At 58.9% G+C, this 25,646-nt stretch overlaps 2 protein-coding genes across 2 annotated transcripts; one reads left to right on the top strand and one right to left on the bottom strand.

The window, feature by feature from the left end:
- Positions 1 to 57: 57 nt before the first annotated feature.
- Positions 58 to 9,707, bottom strand: Dcst2 (DC-STAMP domain containing 2). The gene is made up of 15 exons (XM_026404896.2): positions 9,452 to 9,707; positions 8,939 to 9,109; positions 8,620 to 8,721; positions 8,186 to 8,383; positions 7,605 to 7,670; positions 6,987 to 7,200; positions 6,744 to 6,901; positions 6,154 to 6,318; positions 5,304 to 5,471; positions 5,114 to 5,214; positions 3,977 to 4,107; positions 3,551 to 3,678; positions 3,143 to 3,236; positions 2,901 to 3,041; positions 58 to 160 (listed from the first exon to the last, which is right to left on the bottom strand). Exons 1-15 carry the CDS (start codon positions 9,705 to 9,707, stop codon positions 58 to 60), a joined length of 2,196 nt encoding a protein of 731 aa, XP_026260681.2.
- A 784-nt stretch (positions 9,708 to 10,491) lies between these two features.
- Dcst1 (DC-STAMP domain containing 1) lies at positions 10,492 to 25,441 on the top strand. The gene is made up of 14 exons (XM_026404897.2): positions 10,492 to 10,555; positions 14,961 to 15,089; positions 15,384 to 15,523; positions 16,339 to 16,537; positions 16,634 to 16,777; positions 17,420 to 17,541; positions 17,893 to 18,050; positions 20,029 to 20,128; positions 20,236 to 20,331; positions 20,461 to 20,587; positions 21,043 to 21,159; positions 22,142 to 22,284; positions 22,425 to 22,538; positions 25,131 to 25,441. Exons 1-14 carry the CDS (start codon positions 10,507 to 10,509, stop codon positions 25,380 to 25,382), a joined length of 1,890 nt encoding a protein of 629 aa, XP_026260682.2. The 5' UTR covers positions 10,492 to 10,506; the 3' UTR covers positions 25,383 to 25,441.
- The last annotated feature ends 205 nt before the right edge of the window (positions 25,442 to 25,646 follow it).

The raw sequence follows: 25,646 nt of genomic DNA, 5'->3' as shown, positions 1-25,646 counted from the left end.
GGGCGGGAGGACCTGAGCATTGGGAGCCTCTTTGGGAATAAAGAATTTCTCAGGTGGTCAGTGGGGCCCAGCGGGCATGGGAGTGCCCACAGGCTGATGAGCTTCGGGCAGGAGCTTCTGAGCCTGATTTTCTGCTGAGGGCTCCTCCTCATTCAGGTCACTAGGGAGGAGAGCCGCAGGGCAGCCCTGTCACCCGTGTCCTGTTTTCACAGGTGACAGATACCCTGCCCCGTCTGTCCAGAGCCTTCTCCCGTTGTTCACCAGCCACCCCTGTGCCCATGAGGCACACTAGCCCATGGCTTAGACATCTGACTTTAGGCTGGTGTCGAGGGACAGGTGGACAGTGATCTGGCAGAGGCCACCTGGCCAGTAAGGGTGGAACCACTGGTGACCTCAGTATCACCCCTGCTCAAGGCCCAGCTGCCCCCTTGCTGATCTAGCTTTTCACTTTCCGGGGACCTCTGAAAGGAAGCTTTGCCTCCCCTTCAGCTGTGGCTTCTCGCGACCTCCAGCCACCATCCGTGCTGGAATGTGCCCACAGGACACTTTTCTTTGCATTCCACCCAAGTGGGGGCAGCTTAGCCTTCTCCAACCCAGCTGGCCCACAGTGTTTTTTGCAAAGCCCCTGGCTGTCACAGCAGCTCTGTCACTGGCTCTGTGACAGCCAGGCCTCCCAGTCACCTCCAGCATGCATCCAGAAGGCCAGCACTGCACTTGGGCTGAGTTTGTGGTCCAGCAGACCCTAGGAGGACCCAATCCTGTGGCTTTCGATCCTGAACCTCCTTGGCCTTGACAACCTTCACCTCTGCTCTCTGACAATCCTCCCCAGCCTTGACCACTCACTAGGTAGGTCCAGAGTTCTGCCTGGTTCTTGGCCACTCTGAGCGCTCCTGTCCAGCCAGCTCTCCCCCTCCCCCTGCCCTGCTCTAGCATCTCACCAAGACGGAGCTCCTCGCCTTCCCCAAGGTCACTTGCCAGACACTGAAAAGGCCCCAGTTCCCATCTTGCCCAGAGGCAGCCCTCAACCCTTGAATCCACATTTGTCAGAGAAAACTCATGACTAAGAACTCGGCCTGGTTTTCAGAATCACCTGGAAATCCCTGGGCCTCCGGGTCACCTCTTTGCATACTCCCCATAGCAGATACTTCAGTCTCCACCGCCCCCTCCTTGAACCCTCTCCTCCACTCTCAGCCACCTCGTTGCTCCCAGCAGCTGCCCTTGCCTCCTACTCCCCAGAGAAGAGCAAGGCCCCCGGGCCGGAGCAGGCCCCCGGGCCGGAGCAGGCTCAGTTCTGCTCAGAGGGACTTCCGCTCCTCACTCCTGTCCGAGGCCACATCCTCCACCTGGCCTAAACCCCATCCCTCCTCTTCCATGCTCTCTCTCTTCCACTTCCTAAATGTTCTTTTTTAGTCCCCTCCAGTACTGGAATTGACTCTGGGATCGCAGGACACATCCCAGTCCTTTCTCCTTTTGTACTTTCTGTTGGTTTTGAGACAGCGTCTTGCTAAGTTGCCAAGGCTGGCCTCACACTTTCCATCTTCCTGCCTCAGCCTCCCAAGTCCCTGGGATGACAGGTGTGTGCCATCTTGCCCAGCAGGCATCCTGCTTTTAACAACATTTATGTGAAAGGAATCATTTGACTTCTGGCAGATGTGAGGCAGGAAGCACACACCCCGCCTCTGAGTCCTTTCTGTTGGTCACCCCTCAATCCATCATGATCTATTTGGCCTTCCCAACGCCCGGGGGGAAAAGTGTTCCAGCCCGGCCAGGGGATGTGGTCCGAGGTGGGGGGCTTGCCTGGCATGTGTGAGGCCCTGGGTTCAATCCCCAGGACTGGGAGGGGGGTCCCACCCGCCACACTAGTGGTTTCTCAACTGTCTTTCAGTGGCCAGTCCTCGCCCTCCTGGGTCACCTCAGGGCCTTCGCGGGCTGGCTCTCCTGCTTTCTTGAGCACCTCCCTCTTAGGTGTGTGATTGAGCCCTTTAGGATTCTGTCCCGGTCCCTCTCTCCTGCCGTGCCTTGTGGATAATCTAACTCATTCTCTCTTAGTCTCTAAATCAACAAGCCCAGGGGAAACGCCCCCAGCCCAGAGCCCTGCCCCTTTCAGCTGTCCCCTGGGCACCCCCAGCTGTGTGCCCTACAGACACCTCACAGATCTCAAACTGGGCCAGTCCTCTTTCCCCAGATCCTATTTCTCCTCCTGCCCTAAAACCTGCCCTGTCCCCAGCATAGATCCTGGTCATTCTCAGCACCTTTGGTCCTTAGGCCATCAGCAGCTTCTGGACTGAGTCAGCCTCCTCCCCAGACTCTGCTCTGCCTGCTTGGTTTATGGTCTCAAAGGACAAATATGAACCCTTCATTTTCTAACCTCTTTTTTTTTTTTTGGCACTGAGGATTGACCCCAAGGGCACTCGACCACTGAGCCACGCCCTCAGCCTTTCTTTGTATTTTATTTAGAGACAGGGTCTTGCTGAGTTGCTGGGCTGGCTTTGAACTGGAGATCCTCCTGCCTCAGCCTCCCAAGCTGCTGGGGTGATGGGCTCAGGCCACCATACCCTGCCCAACTTAAGGTTTTTAAGTGGCTAGTGAGGCCCTTGGCCATGTGGCCACACCTGGTGGACTCCCATTCTTGTTCTCTGATGTCTGCAGCCAGACCCCCCCTTCCCGCCCCATGAAGCCTGGATTAATATGTCCCCGTTCCAACAGAGTGTCACTCCTTTATCAGGTGCTGTCCCACAGGAGTGCCGACCCCAGCAGGCACCCAGTGAACCCCAATTCCTCTTCCTCCCCTCCTCTCCCCTCCAGCCCAGCAGAGTGCAGGCACCCAGGAAGCCCTGTGTCAGTGTGACCGCCTTGCTTCGGCGTCCAGTCGCCAGGTGCCGGTCCTTCCCCCGGCTCACCTGGACTCCGAGGTGGACTCGTCTAAGAAGTCCTGGCCCAGCACCTCCGGGACCTGTGGCTGCACGGTGGGCTTCTGCTCCAGGGCCCTTCCACGGGCGGCAGCCTGCCACAGCCTGGGGCTCTCCTCGTCACTGGAGTCCCTGGAAAAGCCTCCCGTCTCCATTTCCCACCGACATTCTGGGGGCCGGGTGGCTCCTCCCAGTGCTGCACAGACCCCAGCCCCCACCCCTGAAAGACTCACAGCTCCAAGTCCAGGCCCTCCTGGGCGGAGAGCGGGGCCGCGCACACCGAGCAGGTGTGGCTCAGGAGACGGAAGCAGGTGTGGCAGTAGAGACCTGGGGGGTGAACTTGAACTTGCCCCCTCCCCTCCCCCTCGCTCCCCGATTCCAGCCCCTGCCTCCCCTACCCCACTCCAGAGGGACTGTCCTTGCAAAGTGTACACAACTGTGGCACAGGACTCAGGAGTCGGGGGAACGTGGAGGACACGAGCCAGCGAGGCTCTATGTAAATGAGGCCATGCATAGTCATGAGGTGGGTACAGCCGGCCAGGGTCCAGAGAAGTCCACCAAAAAGGACCAGAGTTGATTGTCACAGGCAAATCCCGGAAGTCCCACCCAGCAGGGGGCGGCACACTATCCCGGGGTCTCACCTTTACAGCCCGGGGTACCGCAGTGCACAAAGTTCTCCGTGTCCCCTTCATCTTGGGTCTGCCCACAGCCCAGGCAGCGGGCCTCAGGCAGCTGAAACTGGCTGACGAAAACACTCAGCCACGGGCACCTGAGGAGGGGCAGGGACAGTGGACCAGCCAGCCTAGCCCTCCCGGCACCAGGACTGACCTCCAGGTGATGGGGAGGATTTCCTGGAGTCTAACCTTCATCCCTCCAACTGCAGGGACAACTTCTCTACTGCCCTCTTCTTCCTCCCTTGACTCCCCACTCCTGGAAATCCTCGTCCCTAATTGTCCCTCTTTGACCAAACCTCTGGCTACTGGGGGAGGACAGTGATCCATTCTGACCTCTGGCTCTTTCTCTGTTCCCTCTCAGCACATCCCTGTAGGGAAGCAGGGTGGGCTTACCGGATGGCCAGCACCTGGAGGACACTCAGGTGGCCCTGGTCAGCTGCCCGCCGCCTCACCGCTCGTTGCAGGGCAACCAACAGGTTGGTTCGGCGATTTAGAAGTATGTGATAGAGGTAGGTGACTCTTTCCTGACGGTGGAGGTCGGGGATGGATTCCCATCTGGTCTTGTTTCGTCTGCTTGGCGCGCCCTCGCACCCGTTCCCACTCCCCATCTTTCTTTTCCCTTTGTCCCACTCCTACAAATTCCTCTGGGCTCCCGTCAAGTAAATGCCTCTTCCTCTGAGAAGCCCTCTGGACTTCCCCACAGCTCTCTGTTCATTTCTTAATAAAGGTTCTTTTTAAGTATTAGAGTCTGGAGAAGCCGGCCTGGCCTGCCTCGACGCTGGTTCCAACCTTGTAGCCCACACAGGGCCTGGCACACAGTAGATGCTCAGTAAATAACTAATAAATTCGTAGACAGATGGCAAGATTCCATCCAAACCTCAACATACCAACACTCTTCCCATCTCCCATCAATTTTGGTTGTTTTGTTTTGTTTTGTTTTCTGTGCTAGATATGGAACCCAGGGCCTCTCTACCCGACCTCCTCAGCCCTTTGATTTTTAAATCTTAATTTGAGACAGTGTCTTGCTAAGTTGCTGAGGCTGGCCTTACATTTGTGATCCTCCTACCTCAGCCTCCTAAGTAGCTGGGGTTACAGGTGTGCGCCGGCGCTGGCTGTTTTTGTCTTCTGCAGTACTGGGTTTTGAACCCAGGGGTGTTCTGCCACTGAGCTGCACCTACAGCCCTGGATATTTTTTACTGTGTGCCAGGGTCTTGCTCAATGGACCAGGTGGCCTCTAACTTGCGATCCTCCTTGCCCAGCCTCCCAAGTCACTGGGATTACAGGGATGTGCCACCACGGCCAACCCCCCCCCCCATGGTTTTAGCAAAACTTTGGAGGCGAGCTCTGTCTCGGGAAGGCCTGCCCCAGGAGGCAGCATCTCCCCAGCCCCATCTGGGGTCCAGAGACCTTCAGTCCAGCCATTCACTGGCTTTGGGGTTCAGACAGAGGCAAGAGGACCCCAACACCAGGACAGCTGCTGGCTTAGCACCCGAGGAGGAAACAGGGCCTGGCCTCCGCTGTGGGCCTCACCTGCTCCCGGGACGGATAGTAGGAGGCGCAGATGACCCTCCGCAGCCGGCTGACATAGCTACCAAACAGGGTGACGAAAAAGCACAGGCCGTAGGCGGCACCTGGGGGCACAGCGGGGTGGACGGGCCGCTGTGGCACCAGGCACCAGGCGCCGGCCACACCCCGCCCCCGCCCGGGGAGTGCTGGCTACCGATGACCAGATAGCCGGTGCTGTCCGGTTCCGAGGGGCGCAGGAGGCAGCGCCGGGACAGGAGGCTGACGTTGCCCTGTTGAAGGACGTCGAAGGCCGACACCAGGTCGCGGTAAATGCTCCCCGCATAGCCAGTCCCCTCCACGGTTATAGACACTAACACAGGGCCTGGCACAGGGGCACCGTGTGAGGGCCACTCCTGCACGGCCGTCGACTGTGAGCCCCTGCAGCCTGCCGCTCAGGCCTGGACCCTCGGCCAGGGGCCTTTCTTCTTTTCCCTGCTACCAGGAGTTGATGTGCATGGGTGCCTCGCTACTGAGCTACGTCCCGGGACCTTCCTATCTTTTATGTTGAGTCTGGGTCTCACTCAGTTGCTGAGGCTGGCCTCCAACTTGGGATCCTCCTGCCTCAGCCTCCTGAGCCCCTGAGATGACGGGCCTGTGCCACCACTGCAGCTGGTACGGTCTCAGTCAGTGGCCTTATAGGCGGTCCGCGTACGCACAGTGGGTCTCATGTCCTACTTCAGTGACCCAGAGAGCCATTGTCATTCCATTAATCAGATGAAGCTTTGAGAGCTTCAGCAATCTGTGTGAAGCCACTGCCTCAAAACCGGACCAGGCGGGGATCTGCACCCAGGCCAGGGTGACACGGGGCTTGGGTCTCTAGCTGCTCTGTCCTGTTATGACCTCAGCCTGGATACAGGGGTCACAGGGCAGAGGTTGGACTGGAGGAGCGTGAGGAGCACTGACATGGGGACATGCAGGTCCCCCCGGGGACAGAGAGTGGGGGGGAGAAGGTCCGAGGAGGAGCAGGAGGCCTCCAGGGGCAGCGTGGGAGGGTGGGGGCTCACTGCGGGCCACGATGTCCCCTTGCAGCTGGTACCGCGCCAGGTCGAGCACCCAGAAGACGGTGTAGTCCAGGGAGACCAGCAGCAGCACCAGGAGCAGGTGGCGGGTGAGGTTCAGCATCTCCAGGACGTAGAACACCCGCTCCCACCGCGACAGGAAGACGGAGCCTGCGGCGGGCGGGCGGCGGGCAGAGGAGGATCCCTGGACCCCTCACCAGACCCCCGCCCTGACCCGAGGTCCCAGGCACAGGCCGGGCGTGGGCTGGGCGTGGGAGGGACCTAACGGAGGGGACACAACTCAGGGCCTAATTTCAGACGGAGAAGGACAGGCACTTGCCCTCAGGGACCCCCAGGCTGAGAGGGAAAGGTGGCCACTGTGGAGGGTGCCACAGAGAGGGAAAGCGGGTGCTTCTGGGCGCAGGGAGGCAAGGAGGCTGGTCAGGGAGCGAGGAGGTCCTGCCAAGGGGACCTTCCTGCCAGGTGGGTCTCCCTCAGCCCTGGCCTCCCTCAGCCCTGGCCTCCCTCAGCCCTGCCTCCCTCAGTCCTGGCCTCCCTAGCCCTGGCCTCCCTGTCTCCCGTCCTCAGGCCCTCACCTGGCTGGATGTAGCGGGTGGCCTCGTGGGCGCTGAGCGGGAGCACCGTGGGCAGCCCGGCCACGGCGCGGGCAGCCTCCATGCGCAGAAAGCGGCCGGTGATGTAGACGTTGTCGAAGTCGTCCCAGTTCAGGTAAGCGTAGCGGTAAAACAGGGCCCTGGAGGAGGCCGGGGAAGCCCCTCAGCACCCTGGGCGGCCCTGCTCCGCCCCCTGGCCCCCAGCCCGCACGCGGCCGGCCTCACTGGAGGTAGAGCAGCACCAGCAGCAGGGGCAGGGTGTAGCCCATCAGGGCCAGCACCTCCCGGGCGCGGAGCAGCTTCATGCCCACGGCCTCCTGGAGGTCCAGGGCCACCTGGGCCAGACTCCGAGAGGCGTTGAGGTCCACGGAGAAGTGGTGGGTGGCCGTCACGTTGAACTCAAACTCCCGACGCACGCGGTCGATCATCTTCTTCACCGCTGGGCCCAGGACCAGGGAGGGGTCAGCAGGGACAGGTGGGGGAGGCAGAGCCACACGGGGCAGACGGGGTCCAGGGCCCAGAGAGCATCCAGAACTTCGGGGGCTGGGCCTCCAGGGCGCGGAGCCTCTACGCAGGTGCGCGGAGCAGTCGGCACCCGGCAGTCAGCTCCATCACCAATGATCCCGTGGCCTGAGCTGGGGGCAGGTGACCCTGACCCTGTCCCAGCCCCTGCTCCCACAGCACCCCCTTCCCTGGGCCTCAGGGTCTCAACCTGGGCAGCGTGGACAGTGGCCTGGGTGACCTATCCAGGGCCTTTCCTGCTCTTGCATTTTTGATGATGGACTGGGAGATGGGACCAGAAGTGGCGGCACCTAGAAGAGGAGGGCGCCGGGGGTCACTCACGGGTGCCGATGGTCTTGCGCAGGAAGGGCTGGATGTAGTTGGGGAGGACGCAGAACACCTGGACCACTGGGGGGCGGGATGGCTGAGCATCAAGAGGAGGGGCAGAGGCACCTGCCCGCCAGCCTGAAGGGTCCCCCCCTCACAGGGCCCTTGGGCTTCCCCTTCTACTGATCAGCCTCCACACTTGTTCAAACCCTGTAGCCTCGCCCCGTGGTCCCCTGCCCTAATGTTGGTCCTCTATCAAGCCCAGTTTTTTTTTTTTTTTTTTTTTTTGGTACCGGGGACTGAACCCAGGGTGCTTAACCCCTGAGCCACATCCCCAGCCTTTTTATATTTTATTTAGAGACAGGGTCTCCTTGATTTCTTGGGGCCTTGCTAAGTTGCTGAGGCTGGCTTTGAACTCAAGATCCTCCGGCCTCAGCCTCCTGAGCTGCTGCAATGAGCCACGGTGCCCAGCATCTTATGGGTTCCATATTCCTTCCCCACTACTGGTCGTCCTGGGCCACCCTCCTCCTGGACCCTCGAGTTCTCCCCTCCGCCCCACCCCTGTTCCCTCTTCCCCGGGGAGCCCTGTTCCTCACGGCTGGCCAGGCCACAGAGCACCAGTTTGAAGGGCGTGAGCACGTAGCACAGGTGGTAGGCTTGTGGTATGGCCTTCATGCAGTTGTCCTTCCCTTGGTCAAACACCCGCGCACACTTCTGGTAAGGGTTGCCCAGCTCCGAGTTGCACACGTCCCCAATGTGGAGGAGCCAATACCACACGTTCCGCAGGGCTCTGGCTGGGGGCAGTGTGGGGCTGGCACCAGGCGGGAGTCCCACAGCTGCTTCTCAGGAATTTGCGGGACAAAGCCACCAAGCAGCACCCAAAGTTGGAGAGGCCTGGGTTCAGGGGCCTGGCTGTGCTGTGTCCATTCAGCAGTAGCCAGCACCCAGGGGCCCAGGCAGGTCTGGACAGGCTGGGAGTGCAGAGTCTAGGTGCACTTTGACCTCCAAAGGCAGGTCTGCTAAGCCTCACCTACGTGTTTCACACCATCCATGATCGCCCGGAAAAACTTGCGGACCCGGTCGGCCACCACTTTGGCCCTCTGGGCTATAGCTTTAATCTTGCCTAGAGCACCTGAGGGACAAAGGACAGAGCACTGCGGGGTCACCTCCTCCCAGGGACTGGTTCTCGCCATTCCCGGGGGCAGGGAGGAGAGAGGGGGCTGGGAGGGTTCAGGGAGACCCCTGTCCGGGCCCATCTAGCTCTGAGGCTAGACCACTGTCTCAGCGGGGAGCTGAGGGGACCCCAGGGCGGAGCTGGGGGACCAGGCCGGGAGGCGGGCGGGGCTTACTGACGAGGGGCTGCTTGGCTCGCTCCAGCACTTGCGCAGTCTGGTTCAGGGCCAGCTCTGCCCCGCAGGCCACCGCCTCGCTGGCCCTGGTGAAGTTGCGCAGGGTGTTGGCACACGGGCCCTGGAGCACCAGCCCGAAGGCGGCCAGCAACAGCAGTGTCTGTCCCTGTTCTGGGGAGAAAGCGCCATCACAGCCAGGACCCCACCCCAGGCGAGGGAAGCCCCTTCCTAAGGCCTCAGGATACCCGAGCCCCCTCCCTGTCCCCTCCCGGCTGACCCCTCCTGGCTGTCCTCCTCCCAGCTGTCCCCTCGGCCTGTCCCCTCCCGGCTGTCCCCTCGGCCTGCCCCCCTCCCGGCTATCCCCTCCCGGCTATCCCCTCCTGGCTGTCCCCTGGGCCTGTCCCCCTCTCTGCTGTTCCCCCAGCCTGCCCCCCTCCTGGCTGTCCCTCCCGGATGTCCCCTCGGCCTGCCCCCCTCCCGGCTGTCCCCCCGCCCGCCCCGGCGCGGGCTCACTGGAGAAGGCCTGGGGCAGCATCAGGAGGACAGTGGTGCGGACCTGGCGCGAGAAGCCCAGGCCCAGGCCCAGGAAGGCGGCCAAAGTGACGGTGCCCACCAGGCAGCCCCAGGGGCTGTGCCCCTCCACCAGGAGCTCCAGGAGCCCGTAGGCCGTGGCCAAGGACAAGCCTAGGGCGAAGGCCCCAAGGCTTCGGACCAGAGCCCGTGCCCTGCCAGGCTCCTCGGCCCCCAGGGGCAGCGCGGCGTCCTCCATGTCTTGGGCTGTGTCCGGGCTGGGCCCCGGGTTCCAGGCCTGTTCTAAGGTTCTGGAGCCTGTGTCCGGAACCCCTCCCAGTTCCAGTGACAGGCGGGGGGCCAGGCCTGTGACCTTCCCCACAGACTGGGAGGCCGCTGTGCTGAGGCGGGAGGCAGGGCCTCTCCCCTCTCAGGGGGAGTCTGAGGAGGTCGGAGGCGACTTCTGGGATGGGGTTCGGGGTCCCCCAGAGCCGACTGATGACCATGAAACACCAGCCAAAGGGAGCAGCAGGGCGGGGGACACTGCCCCATACCAGTGAGCCGGTCACCTCCGCCTTCCCAGCACCCGGCCGGCCTCACCCCGGCCCCGAGGGCTCCTCCATGTCCCCACCCCCTCACCCAGGCCCCAGCCCTGGCCTCCACCCCTTCCCGCCTGCCCCATTTCTCCAGGGTCCCTATACACCTCCAGTGTCCCCGAGGGTCCCACTGCCGCCCCCCAGCTCCCCCAGCCTCTCCCCTGCAAGTCCCGCCCCAGGAAGCCCACCCAGGTCGGGGGAGCTGAGAGCTGCACCCCGCCCTCCCAGCTGTGCACCGGCTGCTGAGCTGGGGGCTGCCCGCCCCCTGTCACCAGTTCCTGTGGCGCCTGCCCGGCCAGTTTCCGGTCACTGCTCTCCTGCTGGGCGCAGGCACTGGGGGACTCCTGGCCATAGGTGAGGGTGGAGGCAGAAGGTCAGGGGGCGGACAGGACTGGACGGACCTGTCGGCTGACCTTGGACTTGACCCATGCCCTAGGCCTCTTCCAGCTCCTGGTGAACCCCATGGACATCTACGAGGAACAGAAGATGGTGGCCCTCTACGGCTTGGTGGGTCAGTGCCGACCACGGGCCAGTCTCGGTTGCTGGGAAGGAATCAGAGCTTGGTTCCTCGGTGGTCAGCCTCCTCTTGGCCTCCGGGGGGAGGCCTCGAGGGAAGAGGCCCAACCTAAGACGGCACTGTCCTGTCCTGGGCCTTCACCAGTCCCCACAGCGGGAGGGACTCCCGACTGCCCACGTGCGATGGTGCAGACCCCATCTCCCTCCTCACCCCCCTCTCTTCTGAGCTCCTGGCCTCTCCTGCTCCTCCCGAGAAGGAAGATGGTCCACTCGTTCATTCAGCATCACTGAGCCTCTGCGGGGCTGAGCCGCCGCCAGGCCGACAGGCGCCACTGATTCCAGTGGAGAGAGTGACAATCGCGAGCGATAAACAGAAGGGCACTCCTGGGGGGGGTCGAGCTTGTGGCAGAGCCTCAGCCTAAGGTGAGCGAACCCCTGGGTTCAGTCCTCGGACGGCAAACAGGAGAAGAGGAAAGAAATCACAAGAAAGAAAGAGAGCATTTCTTTTCTTTTAAACATTTATTTGTTTATGTATCTTTAGCTTTAGGCGGACACACTATTTTGTTTTTACGCGGTGCTGAGGATGGAACCCAGTGCCTCACGCGTGCTAGGCGAGCGCCTACCATGAGCCCCAGCCCCAGCCCCAAGAGAGCATTTCTGATGGTGACAAATGGCATGAAGATGTGAGCTGGGGAATGTGACAGAAAGGGGCTGAAGGGCGGTTAGGGAAGGCAAGTCAGAGAGGGTGACCCCTGACACACAGTGGTGCTAGGAGAGAGGGAGGTAGAGGGTCACAGGCGCCAGGCAGCTCTCTGGCCCCGAGCCACACCCCCAGCCCTGAAGTGACATTGGAATGCCGGACTGCAAGAACCGAAAACCCACCTAAAAGTGGTCTAACCATAGAGGAAGTTTATTATCGCACTTCACGAAGAGGTTCAAGGTACGGTGGTTTTGGAGTGTGCATAATTAAACAGCTCAGCAACCCCATCAAAGAGCCAGGTTCCTGGGCTGGGGATGTGGCTCAGGGGTCAAAATGCTAGCCTAGCATGCATCGAGGCCCGGGTTCAATCCCCAGTACCACAGACAGCAACAGAAACAGACCTGGGGTCCTTCTCTCTTTTCTCTGTTGATCTTAATCCATCCATCACTCCACTTCAGGTTACAAAATGGCTGCAGCAACTCCAGGCATCACATTGCCATACGAAAGACCAGAAAAGAGAGGAAGGAGTTTCCCTTTCTTACATCCCTTTTATGGAAGTAGGAAAATTTCCCTTTAACCTCCCTGGCAGGCTTTCTCTCACATCTCTTTGAGCAGTACAAGGCACACCCTTTCCTGAACCTGTCCTAGGCAAGAGGAATGGAGTTAGCAGTGCCACCAATTTATTGAAAGAATAAACTAGAATCTTTGGTCAGAAGGCCAAGACCAAGACCAAGACCACAGAACAAATCACTACACTGTGTGTGTGTGTGTGTGTGTGTGTGTGTGTGTGTGTGTGTGTGTGTGTGTGTTACCAGGGATTGAACCCAGGGGTCCTCAACCACTGAACCTCATCCCCAGCCCTTTTTATTTTTTATTTTGAGACAGCGACTCACTAAGCTGTGGCTGGCCTCACTAAGTTGCTGAGGCTGGCCTCCAATTTGCCATCCTCCCGTCTCAGCCTTCCCCACGTCACTAGGATGACAGGCATGCGCCCCTGCACTGGACAAAACCCCCTTTTTCGCTGACCGCCGTGTCCACACATGTTCGGATCACCTTTCCCACAGACCCTTAGCTTTCCAGGTACTTTCTTGGGGAAGACCCAGTCCTGCTCCAACATTCATGCCTTATTTTTAGGATGAAGCAGTCCAGGATTTCAAGGTCACACCCTCCTCCAGGGTCCCCCCTCCCCCTCCCCCGCCTGCTCAGCCTGGCCCCGCTGCGGGTGGGGGCTGCGGTGAGGAGGGGCTGGGCCGCTCTTTCACTTTTTTCTCCACTTCCTTCCCTCGCTGGCTCTTCTGATGTCAGAAAGGGGATTAGAAGAATCAGAGGAAAGGGGACAAAGTCTGAAGTCACCAGGGCTGATACAATTCCTCCACCAGGGCCCTCGGGCGGCAGGCAGCCCCGGCTTCTCGGGGGGCCCATTTATGGTCTCCTTGGAGGCTCTGTGTGTGGCTGAGCGGCCCAGTTTCCGGCAGAGGGCGGTTCTGTCTGGATATGCTCCAAGGAAGCCCCTTCTCCCCCTTCCTTGGGGGTCCCCCCCAGGCTGCCTCCTGCTCACAGGGCCACACGGTGGCTCCAGGCTGCCGACTTCAGTGTGTGTTGGAGGCGATGCTCAGCCCCTGGCCTGCTGAACGAGACAGCGGGCACCGTGTCTGCCCTCTCCCTGCCCTGGGCTCGCCACTGAGGCCCACGTGACTGTCCTTCTCTCCATAGATGACTCCTGCCCATGCCAACCTCTCTACTCCTTGAGAAAACTCACGTTTCTGGTCTTTTTATATAAATTAGCTGGTGGGGGAAGGAAAGACTCATCTTGCTCTTTATTTTGGTACTAGGGCTTGAACCTAGGGCTGGTTAACCACTGAGCCACATCCCCAGCCCTGTTTTCTACACCTTTATTTTTATTTGTTTATTTCTCTGTGGTGCTGGGGATGGAACCCAGTGCCTCACGCGCGCTAGGCTGCCAGGCGAGCGCTCTGCCCCTGAGCCACGGTACCGCCGCCCCCAGCCCTTTTTATATGTAATTTAGAGACAGGCTCTTTCTGTGTTGCTTAGGGCCTCGCTGAATTGCTGAGGCTGGCTTTGAACTTGTGATCCTCCTGCCTCAGCCTCCCAGCCCCTGGCATGAGGTGGGCGTCACGGTGCCCTGCCTTGGTTTTTTCTCTTTTGATAAACCTAAAAAAGATACCAAAAAGCTCCGTGGGGCTTTTTTTGTTGAAACACAGGGCAACTATTTGTCAACTATTGTCCTCGGCTGGCGTCTCTGGCCGCAAGACCAGGAGCACAGGACAAGTCCCTTTCGATGTCCCGTGATACCACGATTGGTTGAGACAGGTCCAGACTTACCCCCCAGGGGCCAGGGCAGGACCAGGGCTGCCCTTGAACAAAACCCAAGCTGTGTTAGCAAGGGAGAAGGCAGGAAAGTGCAGGGTGGCACCCGCCGGGCTTCGCCACAAACCTGTGTGACTAGGTGGGGCCGGCGCTGGGGAGGAGGGGAGGGGCGCTGCCGCCGGGGCAGCCGGGCACCTGAGAGGAGCCATGGCAGCAGGGTGGGTGGACACGGCGGGCGACGGCCGAGGAGCGTGAGATCACTTCCGAAGGTGGGCAGGGGCCCGAGGGCCAGGATCTAGGGGCCTCCCCTGTCCAAGAGTCTGGACTTGACCCACCAGGGGGAAGAAGATCACGGATGATTCCAGGCTGGGACGGTTACGACCCGATTTATGCTTTTTTTTTTTTTTTAAACAGGATCATTCTAGAACAGCTTTGTGAAAATTGAAGGGTAAAGCAGCAAGAGGGGAAGAGGAAGACCAGTTAGCAGGGACCTAGTCAGCCAGGGACTGGGGGCGGGTGCTCAGAGGTAGAGCACCTGGTCCGGGAAGTTCCAGGTCCCGGGTTTGATCCCTGGCGCCACCACCACCAGGAAGTTTCTGGTCCCTGTGAGACGTCTTGGGGACCCTGAGAGGACAGAGGAGATGGAACAAGGACGTCTAAGGGCTTGGGCTTTGCTTTGACCACCACAGAGCACACCCTGCCGAGGACACAGGAACCTTCTAGGCTCCTCGACCAGCCTAAGCTGGGCCTGGGACAACACTGACTCATCTCCAGGCCCAGCTGACACGTCCTCTCCTTTGTCCACCCCCAGCCCCACCCCTCCCTGCAGAAGCGTCCCGCCCTCCTTGGCTCCTGGCTCAGAGCCTGGGAGTCACTTGTTGACTTGAGGTCTCCTCCCTGGGTCACGAGCTTCGGCAGCTTACCATCTCCCCAAGACCACAGGGAGACGCAGGGGACACTGCTGAAACCCACCAGGACGGGTAGCGCACGGGAAGGAGGGCTCCCAGAGGGCAGAGACCAAGTGCTGTAGGTGTCGAGGGGAGCCCTGCCCTCTCTCCATCACTGAGCACGAGGGCCTTTTCCAGAATTGTCCTCTGGTCTGCTCTTTCGTCACTTAGAGTAAGTGTGACTCCAGTGTTTCCCTCCCTGACACACACAGGCACGCCCATACACACGCCCGTCGGTCAGCGACCATGACGCCTCTGTCTCTAGACTCTGTAAATGGCTGCTGAATGGATGAGTGGCCCAGAAGGGCCATCTGAGCCAGTGGGGACGGTTCAGCAGGGAGTGGGGACAGGTAGGGGCTCTGGTAAACGTGGCGGGCGAGGCGGCTTCCTCACCCTGCCTCAACATCCCCTGGCTCTCCTGACAGGCTTGGGAGCCATAGGCTGGGGGACGTCCCCTCACATCCGCTGTGCCAGCCTCCTGCTAGTGCCCAAGATGCTGGGCAAAGAGGGCAGGCTGTTCATCCTAGGATACGCCTTGGCTGCTATCTACGCAGGTGAGGGGTGCTCCTGAGCGCCAGTGAGTGACACTGGGGGGAACGTCTGATGGGGACCAGGCCTGGTGACAGAGAAAAGACAGGGGGTGGTTCTCATCTGAGCTGTGGCAGCTCACAGGGTGCCCCTCACCCCCCGCCCCTCCACCTCCCTAGTTTACCAGGAGAAAGAGTCCGGGCTTCTTGGCCGTCACTGCACAGTGCTAGGAGGGGCTGCTCCAGGCAGAGGAGCTAGGGATGCGTTTGAGAAAGTGCTGGCCCCACAGGGAAGTGACCGACGGGGGCCTCTTCCTCCAGGGCCGGTGGCCAATCTGCAGCACAACCTCCACGAAGTGATAGCATCTCTGGGCTGCACCGTGGAGCAGCAGATCAAGAACGCCCGCGCGGCCTGGCGCGTCTCCACGGCCCCCCTGCGAGCAGTGTTCAAGGACCTACTGGTCAGCACTCGGCACAGACGAGGCCTGGGGGTCCCTTTCCCTGTGGCCTGGGTTTGCAGTTTCCTAGTGGGGATACGCCTAGTTTCTGGGGTTTTGTTTGTTGTGTTTTTTTTTTTTTTTTCAGAACTGTCCCCAAACATTGCAGAATATGCCCAGACCTGTCATCCCCGAGACTCAGGAGGCTGAGGCAGGAGGAGCACAAGCCTGAGCTCTACCTGGGCAGCTTAGCGAGACTCTGTCTCAAAATAAAAAAAATGAAAGGGCTGGGGACGTAGCTCAGTGACAAGCACCCGGGTTCAGCCCCGGCCTCATACCCATGCACATAAGGACAATGCCCGTCCCGGGGCACCGAGTTCCAGGAAACCCCTGCCCCTGGTTAGGACATGCCCCACGTATCTTTCCAAATACCTGAGTGGGCCGAGCTCCGAGTTGATGAACCAGAATGTTGGGAATGGCGCTTGGCCTTGCAAGAGCGGGCTTTGAAGCGTTGAAGAGATGGGATGTCGGGGAGATGGGACCCCAGGCACTGGGGAGTTGGGGATTCAGGTGGCATGATGATCTGAGAGGTCAGTGCTGAGGGGTGAAGCCCAAGGGCCAGTAAGGATGTGGAACGGGAAGCCTGAGAAGGACTGGAGGCCTGGGAGGTCAGTGGGCAGCTGGGGAGAGGGGAGGCCTCCCCGGCTCCGTGGGCCGCTGGGAAGAGAGGCCGAGCCGTGGGCGAGCTCCCTGTAGGCCCGAGTATGACCTGGTGAGGAAAGGCTAGGGAGCAGAAGCCCCGGACCCCACGCCTCCTGCTCTCCTCCCTCCAACCCCAGAGCAGCAGAGCATCGTTGAGAGCAGAAACGAAGAACATTTCCACCTCCTTTGAGGACCTGGATGCCCAGGTGAACAGTGAGGCTGGCTTCGTTCCTGAGGACGCCTCGGAAGGTACCCAGGCCCGCGGGGCCCCCCGCTCCAGACTCCACCTCTCCACCCAGAAGATGTACGAGCTCAAGACCAAGCTGCGCTGCTCCTGTGAGGGAGCCCCGGGGAGCACAGGGAGGGGCAGCCACAGCGCTGAGGGCCAGGTCAGGGCGTGGGGACCTCAGACACCGCCACCCCTTCCTGCAGATGTGGTGAACCGGGCCATACTCAGCTGCCGCCGCTGGTTTGACCAAAAGCATAAGGAGTGCATGCGGCGAATCTCGGTCCCGCTCTTCAACCACTTGCTCTGCCTGCCCATGAAGTTCAAGTTCTTCTGTGACATTGCCAAGGGTCAGCACGTGAGAGCAGGGTGGGGAGCCGAGTCCCAGGGGACCTCCGTAGGGGTGAGGCAGGAAAGCAGTCATGTGGAGAGGCACCCACCCAGCTCCGTGACCCCCGCTGTGCCTCCTCATCTGAAGGACCCGCGTCAGAGCGCTCATTGTTTTTGTACCAGGTGCTTAACCCCTGAGCCGCATCCCCACCCTTTATCGTATTTTATTTAGAGACAGAGTCTCTCTGAGCTGCTTCGGGCTCAGTTGCCGAGGCTGGCTTTGAATTCGCCATCCTCCTGCCTCAGCCTCTCAGGCTGCTGGGATTACAGGTGTGCGCCACCTGGATTTCTTAGGGGTTTTGAGGACGTAAGGATATAATGCACCTGGAGCAGGTAACAGAGCTGGTACGGAGGGGAATCCTCATCAGTATCTGGCAAGGTTAGGAACAGGTGAAAATGGGAGTGGGGGATCAGACCTTGTTTCTGGAAGGAAAAATCCACAGGTGGGGAGGAGGAAATCAGTGTGGTAGAACGTCACGGACAGAGAGACCGAAAAATCTAAAAATCAGGCTGAAGAGGCTCACAGGAGGGCAGGCAGGCCAGCCAGGCCCAGGCCTGCAGGCCTCAAGAGGAGACACTGACCTGGTCCCACTGTCCGTCAGTGATGGAGGTTTGGTGTCGCAGTCGCATCCCAGTGGAAGGCAACTTTGGGCAGACCTACGACTCCCTCAACCAATCCATTCATGGTCTGGATGAGGAATTTTCAGCCAATATTGACATCAAGGTAGGAGACGGGGATGTGGGTGGGTGTGTGGGGGCGAACAGGGAGAAGGGGGTCAGCGTTAGAGAGGAAAGACAGAGAGGCCCAAGGAAGAGGGGAACAGGAGGGAGGGACGATGGCATGTGTGGGGCCATCACGCGGAGACCGTGGTGGGCGTGGACCTGGCTTGGAGAGGAAATGGTCAGCCAGGTAGAGACGGTGTGGGCTAATACAAGTGCAGAGGAGGAAGACTGTCATAGAGCAAGGTGAGCAGATAAAGGGACAAGTCCTGAAGGTCCCCGAGGCTCCTGGGCATGCATGGAAGAGGCTGGCGTGGCCGGGCTGCAGGAGGCTGCTCTGCACGTGTCCCCGCAGGAGGAGAGGCAGGCCGCGGTGCTGGGCGTCAACCTGAGCTGGCAGCACGTGAGCACGGAGGTGCGGGACTACGTGCAACGGCAAGAAGCCCGGCTGGAGTGGGCCCTGGGGCTGCTGCAAGTGCTGATGTCCTGCGCCTTCCTGCTGGTCCTCCACTCGTGAGCCGCCCCGTCCTCCACGGGGCGGGAGCCCCATGCTGAGGGAGGCTGTCAAGAGGGAAGGACAGAGCCCATCCCCGGCTCTGAGCCCCAGTGCCATTTGCCTCTGGTTTTGCCTTTTGTATGATCCCGGGTTGTTGTTTACAGAAAGTCAAAGGACGGGTGGCATTTTTGCAGGAAGAAGCGTTGCCCAGGTTCCCACCATCTTAAAAGGGCAACGGCCTTCATTTATCTACCTCCTTCCAGCCTTTATCCCAATACTGACTTTTTTCTTTAACATTTAGCTCTGACTTTTGATTTTTCTCTTGCCCTTCATATTCCCTTGGCTCTGACTTTGTGCCATTTTTATCGTCCAATTTTGCTTTCATTCTCTCCTGCCTGCTGCGTTGGCAGCCACTGTCCCTCCATCTAGAACAAAGTCCTCCACCCCACCCAGCCTGGCGTCCAGCGGGGCTGCCCTGGGCCTCTCTCTGCTCCGGTTTCCCTGCCGACTTCTGGACCCTCCATTTCCGGTCTCCACCCCCAAATGCCTGAGATGGGCAGAGGCTGGGCAAGGGCAGCCATGGGGGCCCTTGCTCTCTGTCCCTGTTCACGAGGCTCAAGGGACGGAAAAGTGAATGGTTCCGTGTGTACCCAGGGTCTGGGAGAGGACAAAGGTGAATGAGCCATATTCCTGCCCTCCAGATACTCCTGGTCTAGTTCTGTGGTGAAAGCCCAGAAGGCCGAGATGGCTCTGAGGGCGGGACCAGGAACTGGCTATTGGGACAGGTGTGAGACCTGAGGAGGTGCCTCTGGAAGGGCCAAAACTGGGTTCCCAAAGGCAGCATGTGAGGGGCCACGGTCAAGGATAGGAAGGGTGAGGTCTTGAACAGACTCTTGGTTATCTGCAGGGTGTAGAGGGCAGAGACGGGGTGGAGGACTGGGACAAAGTAGGCATGACCAGAAGGGTGTGGAAAGCCCTTCAGAGGGCCCTGATCTGGGGGTGGTTGCAAGATGGCAGCCTGGGAGCTTGGAAGCCAGCCTGAGTGAGAAGTGAGGGAGCCGGCCTGGGGGTGGAGTTGGCAGGGCAGGAAGTTGGCCTGCGATGGAAGGAGGAAGGACAAGTGCACAGCAGTTCTCAGAGCTAGCTTGGGGAGGGAAGGAAGGAGGCACAAGTCAAAAGCCATTTCCAGGCTTTCTACCTGGGTGAGGTCATGCACCAAAGGGACAGGAAGCCCCAGCCGGGTAACAGTAGGTCTCTCCACCAGGGGGCGCTCCTACTCTGCCTTTGCATTCACAGTATTTCTAACAGGCAAAGATGGGATTTTTACAGGGTCCCAGAACCAATAGCGTTGGAATTTATGTTTCACACTTCACCGAGTTTATTCAATGGACTTTCACAGTTTAGAATACATTCCCAACAATTAACATTTTTCCCTTAGGGAACTGAAGCATTGTGTGGGATTGGGGGAGACACATAAAGGATGGCTACACATGCCCCTAAGCCCACACCACTGTGGAACTCGGGGGGAGCCAGGCAAGGGCAGGAGTGCATGAATGAGCCAGGGAAAAGGAAAGTGGTAGCTTTGGATGAGTTTTGCTTGAGGTAGGAGACGTGCTGTGGGCAAAGCCGAGAGTCAGGGCCTTGGGGAGAGAACGTGGGAGTCACAGCGTGCGATTCCCGCCACCTAGAGGAGTGTCTCTGTGCCTCGCATGATATTCGTCCTGCCAGATGCCCGCAGCCCCTACCTCACATGTGCACACCCACCTCTGCCCAAGCCTCCCCTCCCCTCCTCAAGCCACTGTGGCTCAGCAGTCACGAGGGTGGACAGCTGGAAGGCAGGGCCAGAGCCTCTTCCCTAGTCATGACCACCGCTTAGCACAGAGCCCAGAACCTGCGGGTGCTCAGGGAACCCTGGTTGGTGGGCGGCTCAGTGTCTGGTCGGGTGGGTGAGGAACCCTGGAGGAAGAGGGCACATCCCGAGCCACCCGTCTACAGGTGCTTCTCCTACATGGACAGCTATAACGGGGACATTCGCTTTGACAACATCTACATCAGCACCTACTTCTGTCAGATCGACGAGCGCAGGAGGAAGCTGGTGCGCACTAAGCCCTGCCTTGCTGTGTGTCCCCATGGGCTTCAGCTCCAGGAGGGCGGAGGGGAGAGGGCAAAGGCCCCAGGGTTCCTCTGTCGGCTCTTTTCCAGGGTAAACAGACTCTGCTGCCCCTCCGCAAGGCAGAGGAGAAAACTGTCGTCTTCCCCTTCAAGCCCACTATCCAGGCCCAAGAAATGAAGAACCTGGTGAGGACAGCGAGGGCGCAGGACGGGGGTGCAGCCACAGGGTGCTGAGGGTGGGGAGCAAAGGGCACCCGAGGGTGCTCCCTGCCAGGGAAGGTGGTGGCCCAGCCCTACCCTGGGCTCCTTGCACAGGGGAAGGAGCTCCTGGGCACGCTGCCCATTGTGCTGCTGCTGCTGCTGCTGTGCGGGCTGGACTGGGCGCTCTACTCGGTCTTTGACACCATCCGCCAGCACTCCTTCCAGCAGTACTCCTTCCGCAGTGAGCCTGCCCCCGCCCCCTGCAGAGTCCCTGGGGAACCCCACCCACCCACTCACCCCCTCCTGCTTCTTTTGCTCTGCTTCCTGTGGCTCCTTGTCCTCCCAAGGTCAAATTTCAGCCCTGCCAACTGACCACTGTCACCATGGGCCTCAGCCAACCCTGTACACTTACAATAGGAAGGAGTTAAGAGTCCCTGAAGTCCTAAACCAGGCAAGGCCGAGCATGCCTGCAATCCCAGAGACTCAGGAGGCTGATGCAGGAGGCTCCCAAGTTAGAGCCCAGGCTGGGCCACTTCCAATAAAAAGGGCTAAGGATGTGGCTCAGTGGGAGGGCACTCCTGGGTTCCACCAAACAAAACTTCTAGTATGGACTCCTCCCCCACCTCCAGTCCCGGCCTGCCCACCTCTCTACCCACTTAACACCCACTCTTTCCTGACCCCCTCATCTGGCCTCAGGCAGTCATAAACTGGAGGTGAAGGTAGGGGGAGACTCCATGCTTGCCCGGCTTCTTCGGAAAACCATTGGGGCCCTGAACACCTCCTCAGACACAGTTGTGGAATCAAACAACCTGCGTGAGTGATGCTGGAAGTTTGGATCAGACGAATGGGGGGTGGGGCGTTGCTGAAAGCTGGGTTCCTGTGCCCCATGGCAATGATGAGGATATGATTTTGAGAAAAAGGAAAAAGAAGGTTTATTGCTTTGGTAGCAAATGAGAAACACAGGGGACTCCTGTCCCAAAAGCTGTGATTCTGCCCATCAGCAGGAACAGGGAGCTTTTTAAAGAGGTGACTCAAAGGCTACATTCCACGTGTTCTCCACGGAGGGTAACTCACTGGCTAATTTGGGAGATAGTTATTTCTGAGATCTTCTGATGCCATCCCCAAAGTCTGGATGACTTCGTTCCTATGGTGGGTGTGTACTCGGGACAGATAACTCTGCCAAGGATGGGGAACAAAGGTAATCCTGTTTCCCCTGAGATTAGGGAGGGGATGGATGAGGGAGGAGCAGGGAGAGCGGAGGAGAAAGAAATGTCCATTTTAAAAATAGGTTGCAGTGGCAGAGCAGCAAGGGCTGTATTCAGCATAAAGTGGACACTGTTACTGGGTCAAAAGATCCAAGGTAAAGAGCTGAGGGACTGGGCTGGGGACGGAGCTCAGTTGGTAGAGAGCCTGCCTTGCATGCACAAGGCCCTGGGTTCAGTCCCCAGCACCAAAAAAAGAGAGTTGAGGGACTGACTGGGCCTGGGGTGGAGAGATGGGGCTGGCATGCTTGAGCTGGAGGAATCGGCCCATCCTCAAGGACAGCTTGGTCAGAAAAGTCCAGTCCGGGGTCTAGTGTCTTGGGGCCACAGGACCCAGCCCTCTACAGCGGTGCTGTCCAACAGAAGTTTCTGCCGTGATGTGGATTTTCAGGAGGGGTATCACGTTAAGCAAACAGCCCCATGGTCTAGTAGCTTCCACGTTGAGCAGGGGAATCCAGTCCTGCCCTGCGCCTCCCACAGGGCTAGGGAGTCAACCAGGCCCTGACCTGCTGACAGGCCTCCCCCCTTCCTAGCCTGCCTGCCCCAGCCCGTGTGCATGGACGCCAGGGCCTACTGGAGGGCCTCACTGCCCATTGTCCTGCTGGTGTGTCTCTGCCTAGCCCAGGCTTTCGGCTACCGGCTCCGGAGGGTCATTGCAGCCTTCTACTTCCCCAAGGTATGACCCTCCCCAGACCTTTCCAGGCCCACACGCACACGCACACGCACACACATGCACGCACACACGCACACAGCTCCCTACAACGCCATTTTCCCCCTCCACACTGCTACCATCGTTGAACTCCTCTCCCTCCCTAGCGAGAGAAGAAGCGGGTCCTGTTCCTCTACAATGATCTATTGAGGAAGAGAGCAGCTTTCACCAAACTGAGGAGGGCTCTCATCATAAGGCGCGCTCAACAGCAGAGGGGTCCAGTAAGTCCAACCCTGTGCGCCCCGCGGCTGTGCCTGGCACCGAGGACTGTGGGACAAGGGCCATCCCCCTTCAGTCCACTAAGCTCCCACCAGAGCCCTAGGCCTACAGGAACTGAGTATCATGATTCATGCTAGTTCCTGGGTCAGAGCAGTGTCCATCCCCAGACCCAGGACTAGCCCAGTGTGAGATGGTCAGTGGGCCACCTGGAAGCAGGAAGAGAGCGGATCAGAATCTGGGTGCAGTGGTGTATACCCCTAATCCCAGTTACTCAGGAGGCTGAGGCAGGATGGTACGATTGAGGCCAGCCTGGGCAATTCAGCAAGACCTTGACTCAAAATTAAAAAAACAAAAATATAAAAGGGCTGGGGATGAGGCTCAATGGTAGAGCACCCTGGGTTCAGTCCCCAGCACTGAAAAGAAAAGACCTGATGCAGCCTGGCACAAGGAAAGCAAGAGGGATTCATCAGAAAGAGGGGACCAAGGCACAGCACTGGTTCTGCTGAGGGGACTTCAACTAGTTCAGTGTAGTTCAGAGGAGGGGACGGGGGGTCAGGAAGGCCTCCGACAGGCACGTGTGGTGTATGGGCACAGCGCCGAGTCTGGAGTCTGGAGAACCAGGTTCTAGTGGGCGTGTTCTTGTTAAGGAGCCCTAAGCTGGGCACGGGGGTTCGTGCTGTCAACCCAACACTCCAGGAGGCTGAGGCCCGAGGATCACAAGTTTGAGACCTGTCTTGACAAACTCAGCAAGACCCTCAGCAACTTAGTGAGAACCTGTCAAAAACTAAAATGGGCCGGGACTTGGCTCAGAGGTAAAGAACTCCTGGTTCAATCCCTAGTACCATGGGAAAAAGTTGTATGACCTTGGCCAAGGTCCTCATTAGGCCTCATTTTCTTGCTCTGAAGAACGGGGAAGCCCTCTCACTAGAGATCAGAGTGGCCAGCAGATACCAAAAGGTCTGGATTTGAACCCTAGCTCTTCCCAGTACTAGTATCACCACTGTGTGATCTGGAGCACCTTGTTTAACTGCTGTGCCTTGGTTTTTCCCTTCAGTGAAATGTGGCTAACGACTCCATCTGGTTTTGTTTTATTTTTTTTGATACCAGGGATTGAACCCAGGGATTGAACCCAGAGTGTTTAACCATGGAGCCACATCCCCAGCCCTTTTTATATTCCATTTAGTTGCTTAGGGCCTCACTAAGTTGCTGAGGCTGGCTTTGAACTCATGATCCTCCTGCCTCAGCCTCCTAAATACAGGTGTGCACCACCACGCCTGGCTTTCATCTGGTTGCTGTAAGGGTTACATGACATGGTTCTGGATGAGTGTTTGCTGTCATTGTCTACCTCTGGGCAAATGAACAACTCTCCAAGCATCAATTTTCTCACCTGAAACAGAAATGATGGTGATGACAATATCTTCCATACATGGTTTGTGTGTGTGTGTGTGTGTACCATGCTGAGAATGGAAGGGGTCTCACAAGAGGCATCCTCTGTCTCTGAGCCATCCCCCCAGCCTATAAAGTTGCTTTTTGAATTGAGTTAATTTACTCCAGTCTTTCAGCGCAGGGCCCAGCATTATAAACAGAACAATGAATGGCAGCCACACTGGTTTAGTCAACCCTTACAAAGTTCACAGAGATGAGAAAGCTCATAAGCTCTTTCCTCCAGTGCCTAAACCTCCCTGTCCCCAGTGACACACAATAGAGACCAAATGAATGTCTGATGGAAAAATGACCATCCTGGGATTCCATGACCTTGTCCTGAAGGAAACTGGAAAGTAACTCGGTGCTGAAGCACTTGTGTAGCCTGCACAGGCTCTGGGTTCCATCCCCAGCAACACACACACACACACACACACACACACACACACTGTAAGGGACATGCATTCTAAACTAAGTGCAAAGACCTGGACCTCAAGGGAGTGCCCAGTGCCATGGGCTGGGCTAAGGAGAAGGCGGACAGAAGAGGCAGTCTTCAGGGAGGTAGGACAGAGGCTACAGAGGGACAGATTATGGAAGCCTCTGAAGGCCAAACCCAGGAGAACTCCTGTAGTCTGGCAGGCAGAGAGGCAAAGAGGTACCTGACAAAATGGCCTGTAGAGGAAACCTTGCAATTGTGGGGGAAAGGGTGTGTGGAGGTGGGGAACCTAAAGATAACAAGGCTTGTCCTTTGGAATCAGGGGACCTGGATGGGGCCAGGTTTGATTTACTGTCCTCATGCCTTTAGAAGAGTCACTTCATCTTTCCAGAGAGTCACCTTTCTCACCTGTAAAGTGGGGATAATAATAGTCAGTCTGTCTGCCCTACCCACTTCTCAGCCTCACAGAGGGAACAAAATGAGATGTTTCACAAATGCAAATGACAGTTGTTCTGACATATCCCTATGGTGGCCCTGGAGACCACAGCCTGCCCGGGCTCCATCCTGAAGTTGGGACCTACTGCCATAGGGCCTTCTTTGCCCAACCCAGTCCCCTCCAACACGTAGGCACCGTTAGTCCTCGGGACCTCAGACAGGCCTGTCCAGAGCCCCTGGCCATCCCTTTTTTCTTCCTCTCACTTCCCGACTGGCACTAACCACCGCCACCTCCTAACAGCGCCACCACCTGGTGGACACCCTGCACCACCGCTGCCCGCTCCTACGCCGCTGGCTGCGCCGGCGATGCGTAGTGTGCCAGGCGCCCGCGACACCCGAGTCCTACGTGTGCCCAACGCCAGAATGCGAAGCCGTGTACTGCCAGTCGTGCTGGAACGACATGAAGAAGCGGTGCCCGGTCTGCACACCCCGCGAGGAGCTCTCCTCCTCTGCTTTCAGCGACAGCAACGATGACCTTAAGTACGCCGAGTGAGGGGCGTACTCTGGCTTCCGCCCACCTTCCCGTTTAATAAAACGTTTGCTGGCTCCTGCCGCCCGCGCTTCGCTGGGGTCTGGGATCGGGGAGCTGGACGCTGCCTAGCGGGCAGTCGGGAGAGCTGCCCTCTTGACCCCCACGGGGCCGGGCCACGGACCTGAGGCGAGGCTCCTCAGGGGGTGCCGGGCGCCGGCCGGAGCGCGGGAGGGCAGCGCGGACCAGACCCGGCTCCCGGCACAGCTGCGGCTCAGCCGAGCGGCG

Source organism: Urocitellus parryii, chromosome 11 (assembly GCF_045843805.1).
Source record: "Urocitellus parryii isolate mUroPar1 chromosome 11, mUroPar1.hap1, whole genome shotgun sequence".
NCBI lineage: Eukaryota > Metazoa > Chordata > Mammalia > Rodentia > Sciuridae > Urocitellus > Urocitellus parryii.
The sequence above is the reverse complement of the archived record's forward strand: the minus strand, read 5'-3'. Positions and strand labels throughout refer to the sequence as shown.